The 13,148-nt window shown below is 46.0% G+C and overlaps 1 protein-coding gene across 1 annotated transcript in view; it reads left to right on the forward strand.

The window, feature by feature from the left end:
• Positions 1 to 13,148, forward strand: part of LOC139407237 (spectrin repeat containing, nuclear envelope 1a) — a 168,531-nt gene that overhangs the window by 62,730 nt on the left and 92,653 nt on the right. Inside the window, exons 58-67 of the mRNA XM_071150836.1 lie at positions 505 to 687; positions 839 to 982; positions 2,404 to 2,559; positions 9,237 to 9,401; positions 9,700 to 9,872; positions 10,291 to 10,444; positions 10,702 to 10,845; positions 11,084 to 11,248; positions 12,378 to 12,695; positions 12,892 to 13,047. Coding sequence (XP_071006937.1) covers positions 505 to 687; positions 839 to 982; positions 2,404 to 2,559; positions 9,237 to 9,401; positions 9,700 to 9,872; positions 10,291 to 10,444; positions 10,702 to 10,845; positions 11,084 to 11,248; positions 12,378 to 12,695; positions 12,892 to 13,047 — 1,758 coding nt within the window. The remainder of the gene's footprint in view (positions 1 to 504; positions 688 to 838; positions 983 to 2,403; positions 2,560 to 9,236; positions 9,402 to 9,699; positions 9,873 to 10,290; positions 10,445 to 10,701; positions 10,846 to 11,083; positions 11,249 to 12,377; positions 12,696 to 12,891; positions 13,048 to 13,148) is intronic.

The following is a 13,148-nucleotide window of genomic DNA, read 5'->3' on the forward strand; positions in this document are numbered from 1 at the left end:
GTGTGTGTGTGTGGGAGCGTGCTGTGGCTGAAGTGTGTGTGATGTGCTAACTGCACAGATGGTGGAGCGGTCCCTGCTGTGTCGCTGTCACCGGCTCAGCTCTCAGGGAGGAGGTGCTGCTGAGGGGCAGGGGGGCTACTAGCTGAGGAGAACGGCTAACGGGAGGGAGGGGGAGGGGGGAGGGGGTGGGAGGTCGCGTCAAACCCACGCCTTTCAGACTCACTGAGTCCTCTCATCTGTGATCACCTCCCTGGGTCTGACCCCGCCCCCTATTTCTGTTGCCAATAAAAAATGAATAATTAGAACATTTATGTTGACTAGCTAGTAGTTTCTGTGCTCTGCGCATTAACCAGTGTTTTATTACAGTACATTGTTCCACCTAATTAGTGGGTGTATTGATGATGACGCAGTTAGATGATAAGCACCTTCTATCCATTGTAATTATTCATTTTAAATTCTAACTCCCCCTTTTCTCTCCTTCTCTTGCTCTCTTTGTGTCTGTAGGAGTTTCTGAATGACAGGGAGCATGGCCAGGCCAGACTGAGTGCCGTGGGGACCAGTGGAGAGCTGCTCATGGCTGTCGTGCCTAAAGACAGAGAGGAGGGGGTCAAGGCCAAGGTGGCTAACGCCAGAGACGACTGGAAGAGCCTCATGACCAACCTTCAGATGAGAGAGACTGCGCTAAAGGTGAATAGTGTGTATGTGTGTGTGTGTGTGTGTGTGTGTGTGTGTGTGTGTGTGTGTGTGTGTGTGTGTGTGTGTGTGTGTGTGTGTGTGCGTGTGCGTGTGCGTGTTATTGACAGATGACTGACTGTATCTATAAATGTGACGTTGTCAGAACCTGCAGTCTCAGATGAGAGACTTTGAGGTCAGCACTGAGCCGCTCCAGGATTGGCTGAACAGCACTGAGGTCATAGTACAGGAGAGCAGCGCTCGACTACATGACCTCCCTGCCAAGAGACAGGAGCTTAGCAAGTTACAGGTACACCCCCTACCCCTTCCTGGTTCTGCCAAATTGACCACACAGTTACAGTCCATTTTTGGGGAGTGGGTCACATTGTATTGGAAAGCCATGGGATGTTTAATATGAAACTTGTAATACAATCTTTAGATAGTAGGTACCCTTCTCAGAGGGGCATAATGGGTTGTAGCATGCATGTTAGGGACCCTTCTAAGTGGACAAAATAGTCTTTGTTACTCTATGTAGTACTGCTACCATGACTCCTTACCTCCACGCTCAACATCAAACACCTCTTCCTGCCAGTCCTCAGAACCACCTAGTGCCTCCCTTCCCCTAACTTACAGACAGGTACCAAAACTAATAACACACAACAATGGTGGCCAGTTACATAAAACCCAAAAGAACAGCTTACACCTAGTCTAGTTTATTTCTTTATGGACTCCGTTCAGTTCATTGTGTGTTATTGAACTCTGTCTTTTTTGTTTTCTAAGCTCATGCTTTCTGTCAGTACAGTTTATTTAGTGAAATAACTGACTGGATTCAGTTGGGAGAGAAGATGGATGTAGTTATACCTAAGATACATTATGTCCCTTAAGTAAGTCTGAAATCAATTTAGAGCATACTGGGACCTATAATTACATTTGTCAACCACGGCTGGATGAGATTAGAGCAGCATTTTGACACAATAGTCTGAGGATAAATCCAAAATCTAATTAATTTCCTTTTTATTCTGCGTGGCTAAAAAGCTCTTTTCAGGATACGATAACGGCCCTAGCCACGGCTCGCCCAGACAAAAAAAAGAGAGACAGTAGGAAAGATGAACCTGACAAAGGAAACAAGAAATATCCAGCACATCTGAACGCTCTGCCCCTTATTGTTGTTGCTATTTCTGTATTTAATCTGTCGCCTGTTGTAGCGCTTTTGTTTCTCTCCTGCCTTTTGTCAATAACATCTCCCCGAAGCTCTACTGTACAATACAATACAATCTGTTTGTCTGATCCCTACGCTACCAATACCCCCTCCCTCTATCATACTTTCCCCTTCTCTCAGCATCCTTCAGCCTTGACTCCTCTCCCCTTGTTATGTTCTGTTGTATCTACCTGACGAACCATGGGCTTTTTAAAAAAGAACATCAAGAGGTGTTGTGGATGCTATTTAAGATGTTGTGGTTTTCCCCTTGTCTTATCCATGTATGTTAATGTTTCTCTGTCTCTGTGATGTGGCATGTGTCCCCCTTCCTACCCCTACCCTGTGGGCCCCTGGTGTACCCCAATCCCTCCATGCCTCCTACCCCAACCTCAACCAACAAATCCTCCCTACTTTTCCCCCCTTCCCTCTACCCCAAACGTCTACCGCCCCAACCCTCAACCACCATACCCTTTCCTTCTACCTCCCCGGACTGGCCACCCCGGTCCTGTGGTCCTCCGATCCCCACCCCCCAGCGTGTGTTGGAGGAGCTGTCATGTCGTGAGGCTGAGCTGGGCAAGCTGAGGGAGAGGGCCCACCGGCTCTGGGAGGGCCAGGCTGCAGGGAAGGGCTTCGTCCACCGTGTGTCCCAGCTGTCTGCACAGTACCTAGCCCTCAGCAACCTGACCAAGGTAATACTAGACCCCCACCTACCTCCTGTTACCCCTTCTGTCACCCCTCTCTGTTACCCCTGGCTGGGGTAGGTCTGGCAATGGCTTGAAGTGTTCCCTGCTTCATGCATGCTCTGCTCCAAGTCAAACCTGTTGTTGGGATGTGTGTACTGTATGTCAAAGCATAGTGGATACTCTGCAGTTTTCTGTCTCTTGCTATTTTCATGTATGCTGCTGTGTCATGTATTTGCAAATGACTGAACACAACACGGCAATACATGAATCAAGTGTGAATCTGCTACTTTCAGCAAAAAAAAATCACTACTACAATATATGTGTCAGCACATTCCATCAACAACTTATGAGAGCCTGCAAAGCATGATGATGTCTCCCTAGGGCCTACATCCCTGAAGAACTGCTTAAATATACTGAGTACATACATACACACTAGTAATTCAATATTAAACTGATTATGACAGTAAGCCGAGTATGGAAATAGTCATGCAAACATCTTACTCTGCTTATCTTAATTGGCGTAAAGTCAAAATCAAAGTAAGTAAATATGCCAATTGAAACACCTGGTTTTCTGAGCAATATTTTGAATTATTATGATTTGTAAGCAGCTTAATAGGCATTCCAGTGGTGTATTTGATCTGCTTATGGATTGGACCCTTCATCTCAATTTCCGCCTAAAATGACATAGCTCAGGACCTGAAGCAGGGATATGCATGTTATTGATACTATTTAAAAGGAAACACTTTAAAGTTTGTGGGGATGTGAAATTAATGTAGGAGAATATAACACATTAGATCTGGTAAAATATTAAACAAACAAAAAAACGTTTTATATTTTTTATTTTTGTTGCATCATCTTTGAATTTCTGAACAAGGCCGTACATTGACATATGAAGCTGGGTGTCATTTCGATGTTGTCCACAAGAGGGCAGCAGTGTGTGTGCAAAGTTTCAGACTCATACATTCAATACACACAATAAGTTGGGTGAATTTTGGCCCATTCCTCCTGACAGAGCTGGTGTAACTGAGTCAGGTTTTTTGGCCTCCTTGCTCGCACACACTTTTTCAGTTCTGCCCACAAATTTCCTATAGGATTGAGGTCAGGGCTTTGTGATGGCCACTCCAATACCTTGACTTTGTTGTCCTTAAGCCATTTTGCCACAACTTTGGAAGTATGCTTGGAGTCATTGTCTATTTGGAAGACCCATTTGCGACCAAGCTTTAACTTCCTGACTGATGTCTTGAGTTGTTGCTTCAATATATCCACATAATTTTCTTCCCTCATGATGCCATCTATTTTGTGAAGTGCACCAGTCCCACCTGCAGCAAAGCACCCCCACAACATGATGCTGCCACCCGGCGGTTTTGGAGCAGTGGCTTCTTCCTTGCTGAGCGGCCTTTCAGGTTATGTCGATATAGGACTTGTTTTACTGTGGATATTGATACTTTTGTACCTGTTTCCAGCATCTTCACAGGGTCCTTTGCTGTTGTTCTGGGATTGATTTTCACTTTTCTCAGCAAAGTACGTTCATCTCTAGGAGACAGAATGCGTGTCCTTCCTGAGCGGTATGACGGCTGCGTGGTCTCATGGTGTTTATACTTGCGTATGATTGTTTGTACAGATGAACGTGGTACCTTCAGGCATTTGGAAATTGCTCCCAAGGATGAACCAGACTTGGGGAGGTCTACAATTGTTTTTCTGAGGTCTTGGCTGATTTCTTTTGATTTTCCCATGATGTCAAGCAAAGAGGCACTGAGTTTGAAGGTAGGCCTTGAAATATATCCACAGGTACACCTCCAATTGACTCAAATTATGTCAATTAGCCTATCAGAAACTTCTAAAGCCATGACATCATTTTCTGGAATTTTCCAAGCTGTTTAAAGGCACAGTACATTTAGTGTATGTTAACTTCTGACCCACTGGAATTGTGATACAGTGAATTATAAGTGAAATAATCTGTCTGTAAACAATTGTTGGAAAAATGACTTCTGTCATGCACAAAGTAGATGTCCTAACCGACTTGCCAAAACTATAGTTTGTTAACAAGAAATTTGTGGAATGGTTGAAAAACTAGTTTTAATGACTCCAACCTAAGTGTATGTAAACTTCCGACTTCAACTATATATGTACATATATAGAAATTAACGACAAATATCTTAAATTAAAATACAACCATTTAAACAACTTGATTAGCACGAGAAGCAAAAACGTATTTGTCTAAATGATCTAAAAATAACGTTACCTTCTCCTTACAATCTTTCTCCAGGTCAATTTCTGCAATAATCTCATCCAAATGTGTATACTTGAAGTTCAATTTAACGTTCATACTCTTAGTAGCCATGTTGTGCTTTTTCAGTTTTGAGAAAACTTTGTAGAAGAAATCGAGCGCTGCATAACATAATCTCCCCTGCGTCCTGTGGATTTTTAATGGAGAATGAATCGTGTTGCGCTCAGCCATAGGACAATGGCCATTAGTCCTACAAAGGGCCATCACATACTCATATTAAGCCCAGCTCATTGGCTATCTAGCTAGCTATGTTTCAGAACAATACAGTAGGTGGTCATTGGACCAATAGACTGTCAATCAAGTGAACACCACCCGTCTCATTGGTGCATAATGATGGCTGTCCTTCATGGGCTAATTTACATATTGTGTAGCCAAAACAGAGCCCACCTAGCCTGGCGAGCATTCAACCTCTTGGCTTCTTGAATGGATACCAAGTTCTTATGGTCCGTCCAGATCACAAAAGGATGCCCCCTCCAACCAGTGTCTCCAACCCTCAAGGACCAACTTGACTGCCAAGAGCTCCCGGTTGCCTACATCGTAGTTGTGTTCCGCTGGCGAGAACCGCTTGGACAGGAAGGCACGTGTGCAGTCTCTGTCCCCCTTATTCTGCTGTGAAAGGACAGTCCCTGCTCCGGTGTCCGAGGCTTCCACCTCTACCATGAAGAGATGATTAAGATCAGGATGAACGAGGATGGGTCCGGAGGTGAAATGTCCCTTGAGCTCGATGAATGCCCTGGCAGCCTCTCGGGTCCAGCTAAAACGGGTCTGGGACTAGTGGGTTAGAGCCGTGAGAGGCGCTGCCACCCCACCAAAGTTGTGTATAAAACACCTTTAAAAATTGGCAAACCCGAGGACCCGCTGGACTTGTTTAAGTGAGGCGAGACGGGGCCAGTCAGTGACCGCCCTAACCTTAACAGGGTCCATTTGGATGCTGGCGGTAGAGATCATGTGGCCCAGGAAAGAGACTTGGGATACATGGAACTCCCACTTCTCAATCTTGATGTGTAGTTGACTCTGCAGGAGGCATCTAAGGACTTTGCGGACGTACAGGATGTGTTTCCCGGATGGATCTTGGAGAAGATTAGGATGTCGTTGAGATAAACAACGACGAGAGTATCATTGACAAATGCTTGGAAGACTGCCGGTGAGTTCAATAATCCGAATGGCATGACTAAATACTCATGGTGGCCACTATGGGTGTTAAAGGCAGTCTTCCATTCATCATTCATCCATTCAGATTGTAAGCATTGAGGAGGTCCAGTGGTGAAGAATTGGGCAGATTGGGCCAGCTCCAAGGCGGCGGACATCGGGGGTAACGATTCATAATCATGATCCTGTTCAGCCCTCGGTAAACAATGCAGGAACGCAGACCTCCATCCTTTCTCTCCCTGCACCAGCTGGGGATTTTGAGGATCTAATTAAATCTGCCTCCAGCGACTCCCGGATGTAAATGTCCAAGACTGCAGCTTCAGGGATCGAGAGGGAGTAAAGACGGCCCTGGGGAGGGGTGGAGCCGGGTTGGAGTTCTATGGTGCAGTCATATGGACGATGAGGAGGGAGGGTGGCGGCTTGCCTCTTACTGAAGGTCGAAGTATTCGGGAGGGAGAGCAGAGAAGTCTTGGTTCTTCAATGGATGCAGGGGGACGCGGCAAGGCTCTAGGTGGGGCTCTTAGACATTTAGTCTGGCAGTTCTTACCCCAGTCTAAATCAAATCAAATCAAATGTATTTATATAGCCCTTCGTACATCAGCTGATATCTCAAAGTGCTGTACAGAAACCCAGCCTAAAACCCCAAACAGCAAGCAATGCAGGTGTAGAAGCACGGTGGCTAGGAAAAACTCCCTAGAAAGGCCAAAACCTAGGAAGAAACCTAGAGAGGAACCAGGCTATGTGGGGTGGCCAGTCCTCTTCTGGCTGTGCCGGGTGGAGATTATAACAGAACATGGCCAAGATGTTCAAATGTTCATAAATGACCAGCATGGTCGAATAATAATAAGGCAGAACAGTTGAAACTGGAGCAGCAGCACAGTCAGGTGGACTGGGGACAGCAAGGAGTCATCATGTCAGGTATTCCTGGGGCATGGTCCTAGGGCTCAGGTCCTCCGAGAGAGAGAAAGAGAGAATTAGAGAGAGCATATGTGGGATGGCCAGTCCCAAATGATGTAGTCTATTAGGTCCCTGTGGACCAGCAGAGTAGTGGGTTATGTAGTGCTAGCCAGAGGTACACTAGGATAAGGGGGTTCTCGGGAGCTGTGTTTAAAATAAAACTATGAGTATCTGAGTGATTCACCCCAACTTGCAGTAGAATGGGCTTGGTCTGATATTCCACCTGGCTAGAGCCAATGGGGTGGCCATTGAGGGCTTGAATCTGCAGAGGGATGGGACATTTCATGCAGGGGATTTGTAATTCTATGGCAAAGTCTTGATCAATTAAATTATCTGCAGCCTCGTAGTCCATGAAGGCTTGAATCTGGTGCTGACGGTTGTCCGAGTGGAGGGTTGCAGGTAGTGACAGACATTGACTGGGTAGCCTGGGGTTAACCGCACAGCTCGTCAGGGTCTCCCCTTGTCCTTGCGAGCACCAGCGTTTCCCGTCAGCTCTGGGCATGTAGCACGGAGATAGCCGGGACATCCGCAGTAGAGGCAGCAGCCTTTGTGCATGCGCCTGTCACACTCCTTTGGTCTCAGATGTGTGCGTCTCAGCTGCATGGGCTCTTCAATGCTGGGTTCGGGGGGCTTGGGGTACTCAGGAAACCAAGATACTGGGGTGGTGTCAAAAAGGTGCTGTCTCACACGTTCCCGGAGGCGGTTGTCGATCCTGATTTCCAGCGTTATCAGGGACTTGAAGTCAGCCACTTGTCTAGCCCCTAGGCGGATGTTGAACAGTCGGCTGGCCGCTTCTCGTCCGCCGACTGGGTGGTCGAAGACTCGTCGCAGCTCGGCAGTGAAGGCTATTATGGAGCTTCACGATGGTGGCTGCTGTTGCCACACCGCCTTTGCCCACGCCGGGGCCTTGCCCGAGAGTAGAGAGATGATGTAGGTGATCATGGTCCGATCGGTGTGGAACGAGGAAGACTGTTGCTCGAACACAAGAGAACACTGAGATGAGGAACCCCTTGCATCCTCCCAGGTCGCCGGCATACCGCTTGGGGGCTGGGATCTTGGGTTCCCGGTGCAGATTCCCTGGAGGAACTACAGCGATGCCTGTAGCACTGGGAAATGAGACCTGGGCATTGGCTCCTCCTGGGTTAAGGTTGGACTGTGGTTGGAGGGAGTCGGTAAGTGCCTGGATGGTCTTTGATATTTGGGAGAGTTGTTCTTGCTACCGCCCCAGCAGTGCTCCTTTGTGGGTTACAACATTCTTGATCTGGATGATCTCTGCTGGGTCCATGTTTAGGCAGAAGCTTGCTGTGACGTGGTGAGTTTGGACCCAGGTGCAGAGAAGAGACCAGACAAGGAATGAGTGGTTAAGGATAACATAATACTTTACGGAGAAACGATAGCCGAAAACTCACTCAGGAAACGTAAGCACACGTTACATAATTCAAGCTTCTGCAAAGGACAACAGAAACCACACCTCTTTTAACAGGGAAATCAATAATGAGTAAATAAGACACGCCTGAGTGTCGTTAATGTCTCTAGGACGGTCTCTGCCGCCCTCTGGTGACAGGTGGAACCATGACAGTGGTAAAACGTTTATTTTGATTGGTGATTTTCTGCTTTTATCAGAAGTTTCAGATGTGTCCATGTAAACATGATTATTAGGGAAATTGTTCTTCTTGCACAGCATGGAAACGTTTTAAACAAACTATTCTATTAATCTGACTATCCACAATAATTGTATAATTGTGTGCATATAACCATGCTCACTGAAAAACCAGATAGGAAATACTGCTATGCTAGTATTTGGCTGACCTTCTGAAGCAATCTAGCGAGCTATGCTATTTATAGGTCTTCTCTCAGTAACATAGAAACAGGAGGAAGAAAATCACTTGAGAAAGCCGCTTGTTGCTAGCGCTGTGGATATGTTAAGCGGGAAAGAAAAGGTTGCCCCTGTATTATTTTCTTGTCCATACCATAACCATGGCCAGATTTATAAAAACATGTTTTGATTTTATTGGACAGATAGGATGATAGTGGGGAAAGATCCAGTCCTATGTCAAAGGGCATAGGACCAGATTCAAACCTGTGCCAACTCTGTCAAATGGTATGCAAGAGGCTGTGCCATTACCACTAGACCAGCATATTTTCTGCAGAAAATATGAGATTTTCCTGAGTGAAAGGAAAACCTTGAAAGGTCTTATTTTATCCTTGGTCTATGCTACCACTTCAAACCATTTCTATGTACCTCTATACCGTGTACCTTGTTTAAGTAGCTCTGCTTGGTCTCCTCCAGGACAAGGCCTCCAGGATAGAGCGTATCGTAGGGGAGCACCGTCTGTTCTCCCAGGGTCTGACGGAGCTCCAGAACTGGGTGTCTGAGGCTGAGAGGATCCTGAACACCTGCCTCTCCCCCACCGCCGACAAGACTGTACTGGAGGACAGGATGATACAGATGGAGGTAGGTATGGAAGACTGCCCAAAGATCGAGAAAAAGTTGCATCTCTCAAAAGTGATTACAAATCGATATCTAACCTATAAATGTGTAGTATCAGGGGTTACCCCCCTCTTGTAAACATTCTGAAGCTCTCAAGTCTAGTGTACAACAACTACTCTTTGTCTGTGTTTGTGTCTGTGGTTGTAACTGTATTTAAAACTGTGTCTGTGGTTGTAACTGTATCTAAAACTGTGTCTGTGGTTGTAACTGTATCTAAAACTGTGTCTGTGGTTGTATCCTATCTGTGATTGTGTTACCCCAGGCCCTGTTGGCGGCCCGTCAGGAGAGGGAGATCCAGCTGAAGATGTTGCTGACACGTGGTGAGGCTGTCCAGAGGAATACCTCTGCTGAGGGGGTCCCCGTGGTCCGAAAACAGATCCAGGACCTTAAGGACTCCTGGGACTCTCTGCTGTCTGCCTCCATCCAGTGTAAAAGGTCAGGAGACATATTCATCGGTTAGCCAATTTGACTTTAATCAATCGATTTAATCTAGGAGGTCAAAAGGGTTAAATGGTAGGAAATAAGACAATGTTATCAGGCAATCATTTGACAAAGAAAAATAGGCATTCATTGTATTAGATAATAATAATAATAATCATATTTGCCATTTATCAGATGATAAGATTAGTATTAGATTATAATACACTCAAGGTTATTTGTGTTGACACTCCAGTGAGTCTATCCCAGCTGATTTGGTCTGTTGACTTTGTAGGAGCAGCTGGCTCTATCAGTAGCTACAAGTAAAAAATAATGACATTTTAAAAAGTTGGCTGGTCAAAAAGCCACCATTTTTGTAGAATGACCCTAACAGTCAGTAACCCTAAAGAATGAATGTGTGTGTTTCCTGATCCAGTCAGCTGGAGGGGGCCCTGTCTCAGTGGACCAGCTACCAGGAGGACGTGGTCCAGTTTATCATGTGGATGGAGCGCGTGGAGACAACTCTGGGCTGTTCAGACAGACAGTACTCTGAGATGAGAGACAAGACCGCCAACCTGGGAAAGACCAAGGTACAGTACTGGACTCATTGTAATGGATGGGTGTTTTCACATTGGTGGTGGATGGAGGGAATCTACACCTTTACAATATAAAGGGCTTTGACTCCTGAAAATAACTAAAAGCAATCCACCATCATAACCTTGTAGTGTTGTTGATTTTCACACTAAGAAGGGATCTTTTTTTTTAAGTTAGACGTTTTAAGTATTTCATCTATCATGTTCTTATGCTGTATCCACAGCTGGTTAATGTGATACTGTATGTGTTTTAGCTTCTATATGAGGAGGTCCTGAGCCACCGCAGTCCATTAGAGACCATCGCTACCAAGGGCTCCAACATGGCTGAACAATACACTACCCATCAGGAGGTACACAGCCTACAGGAGAGATACACCGCCATCACAGACAAGGCCAAGGTACCCAGAGCCTTCATACTCCTGTCTCCACCATGTCCTGTTTCCCTTCATGTCCTTAAAGGTAGTCTTTCCCAGGACTGGCTAATGGCTTAATGAAGTAGCTTTATTTTATTTGTAGGTCACAAGATAACTGAAAAGGCCTAAGAGGCCAAATAGTTTGAGTTTGGGACCCAATACTTGAAATGGTAACCCAGTCATGTGGTATCTCTACATGGAATCTCCCTGTGTCGTGTTCCAGGCTGCAGTCTACAAGGCTAAGGATCTGGTCCTGGCCCATCAGGAGTACCAGAGGGGGCTGCACATGTTTGAAGACTGGCTGGAGCAGGAGCAGGGAACCCTGGGCTCTCTGTCCCACCCAGAGGGGGATGTGGACACCCTGGAGAACACACTACAGCAGATACAGGTCAGTACAGTACAGCCTACTATATGCCTGGTTTGGTGTGGGTCAGTGCTCTCCGGCATCCTTACCTAACCCTAACCTTAACCCTTACCTTAACCATTTTACATTTCAACTTCAATGGGGTAGGGACGTCCCAAGGATCCTGGATAGTGTGTCAGTTGGTTTTGAATGAGGAGCTATAGCAGAGCTGTAGCACTGACCAGCTGTGTAATGTTGGTTTTAGAATGATCTAAACACATAGTGAAAGCAGAGAGCTTCTGATAGGTTCAGAATTAGAATTGATACTGTACATACTGCATCATGTTGAACTTGATATTGGTATGTTACTGTATCATAGAGCTAGGCGATATGGACAAAAATCCATATTGTGATAAATAGTCTCATTTTTTGCAATAACGATAAATCATCTATAAATACTTTTTGGGGGGTGCTAGAGTTGGGACACCAAGTTATATTGTGATAAATGTAACGATTTTGCTCGTTAACAATAAATACTATGATAAAGTAAAATGTTTTAATGGACAGTTACTTTCCGTTATCGGCAGGGCTCTAGATGATTTCTTTCCAGAGATAGTAGCCGATGAGTCAAAAAGGAAGCTATTTCATATAACATATCCAAATAATGCATGATTGGTATTTTGATGTGCAACCTGTCAAAATAGGATCCAGAATGATCAGATTTCATTGGGTCTCTTCAGCGATAGGCTATATTTTTAACCACCTGAGGAAGTGGGAACTCAAAACACTTTGCTAGATTACTAACTCTAAATATGATGTTATGGCTATCATGTTATGGTTAATCTATCAGTAAATGTAGGCCAATGCCTTACAAGTGCTTTCCAGCGCTAGGCCTAGGCTATACTTGATGTAGGCCTATTCACTGCAAATGGCGCACTCTGCTCTGTTCTGCGGGTGCATCAAAACCATACTACTGTCTACTCCAGTTGTAAAGTGGTGCCATGAACTCAATAGTTGTAGTACAATCTACAGGAACGTTGTGTAGCAAAATCACAGAAAATTACTGCTGTATGCAAAATGCTTCGGTAAGAGAAAGGCCATTTTTTATCGTCCCAGCTCTACTGTATCAACCCGCCTCGCTATTTTGTACCTCCGTTCTCCCTCTCCTCCACAGCTCCTCCAGGAGCGCTGCTCCCAGGGCCAGTCCCTGCTCTCTTCCCTGCTGTCAAGCAGGGATGGGGTGATTCCGTGGGGCGCGCCTCAGATTGAGGACCGAGCCCTAGACACGGCACAGCGTGAGTGGGGGGCCTACCAGGCCCGGCTGGGGGAGACTAGGGCCACGCTGGGTTCTACCCTGGGCAGGCTCAGGCAGATGGGCCAGAGGTTCCAGAGCCTGGTCCTGTGGCTGGAGGACATGGAGGGGAAGGCCAACATCCGTGGACATCGCAGGTCTGACAGCGCTTCCAAGGATGCCCAGCTAAAGCAGCTCCAGGTAGGGGTTAGATAGAGAGAGGTAAGAGACTGTGGTTTGTCTGTTGAAGGATCGTTCACACTGTTAGGCTGTGTCTCAATGGTCTCAAACCAACAGGTACAATTTTGGCATGGGATGTCAAAATAATAGCATTTTGATATAAACCATCTACAGTATCTAATTGTAACTCTGACTTTCTCTGTGAATGGTTGTGCAGCTGTGGCAGGAAAGTGTGCTAGCCCGGCAGAGTGAGGTGGATGGGCTGTCTGCTCTGGCCCAGCAGGTCCTGGAGGAGACCCACATCAGCAGCCGGGTCAGCACCAGAGCCACCCAGCTCACTGCCCGATACCACGCCCTGATTCTCAACATACAGGTGAGACAGTCACTACTGACTGATCTTTCTGATATGAACAAAATGGCTATGTACGTAAGATAACATTGCATTTACACTCACAGCCCAGTTGTCTCGCGATA

This window comes from Oncorhynchus clarkii, chromosome 4, assembly GCF_045791955.1.
Source record: "Oncorhynchus clarkii lewisi isolate Uvic-CL-2024 chromosome 4, UVic_Ocla_1.0, whole genome shotgun sequence".
Lineage (NCBI taxonomy): Eukaryota > Metazoa > Chordata > Actinopteri > Salmoniformes > Salmonidae > Oncorhynchus > Oncorhynchus clarkii.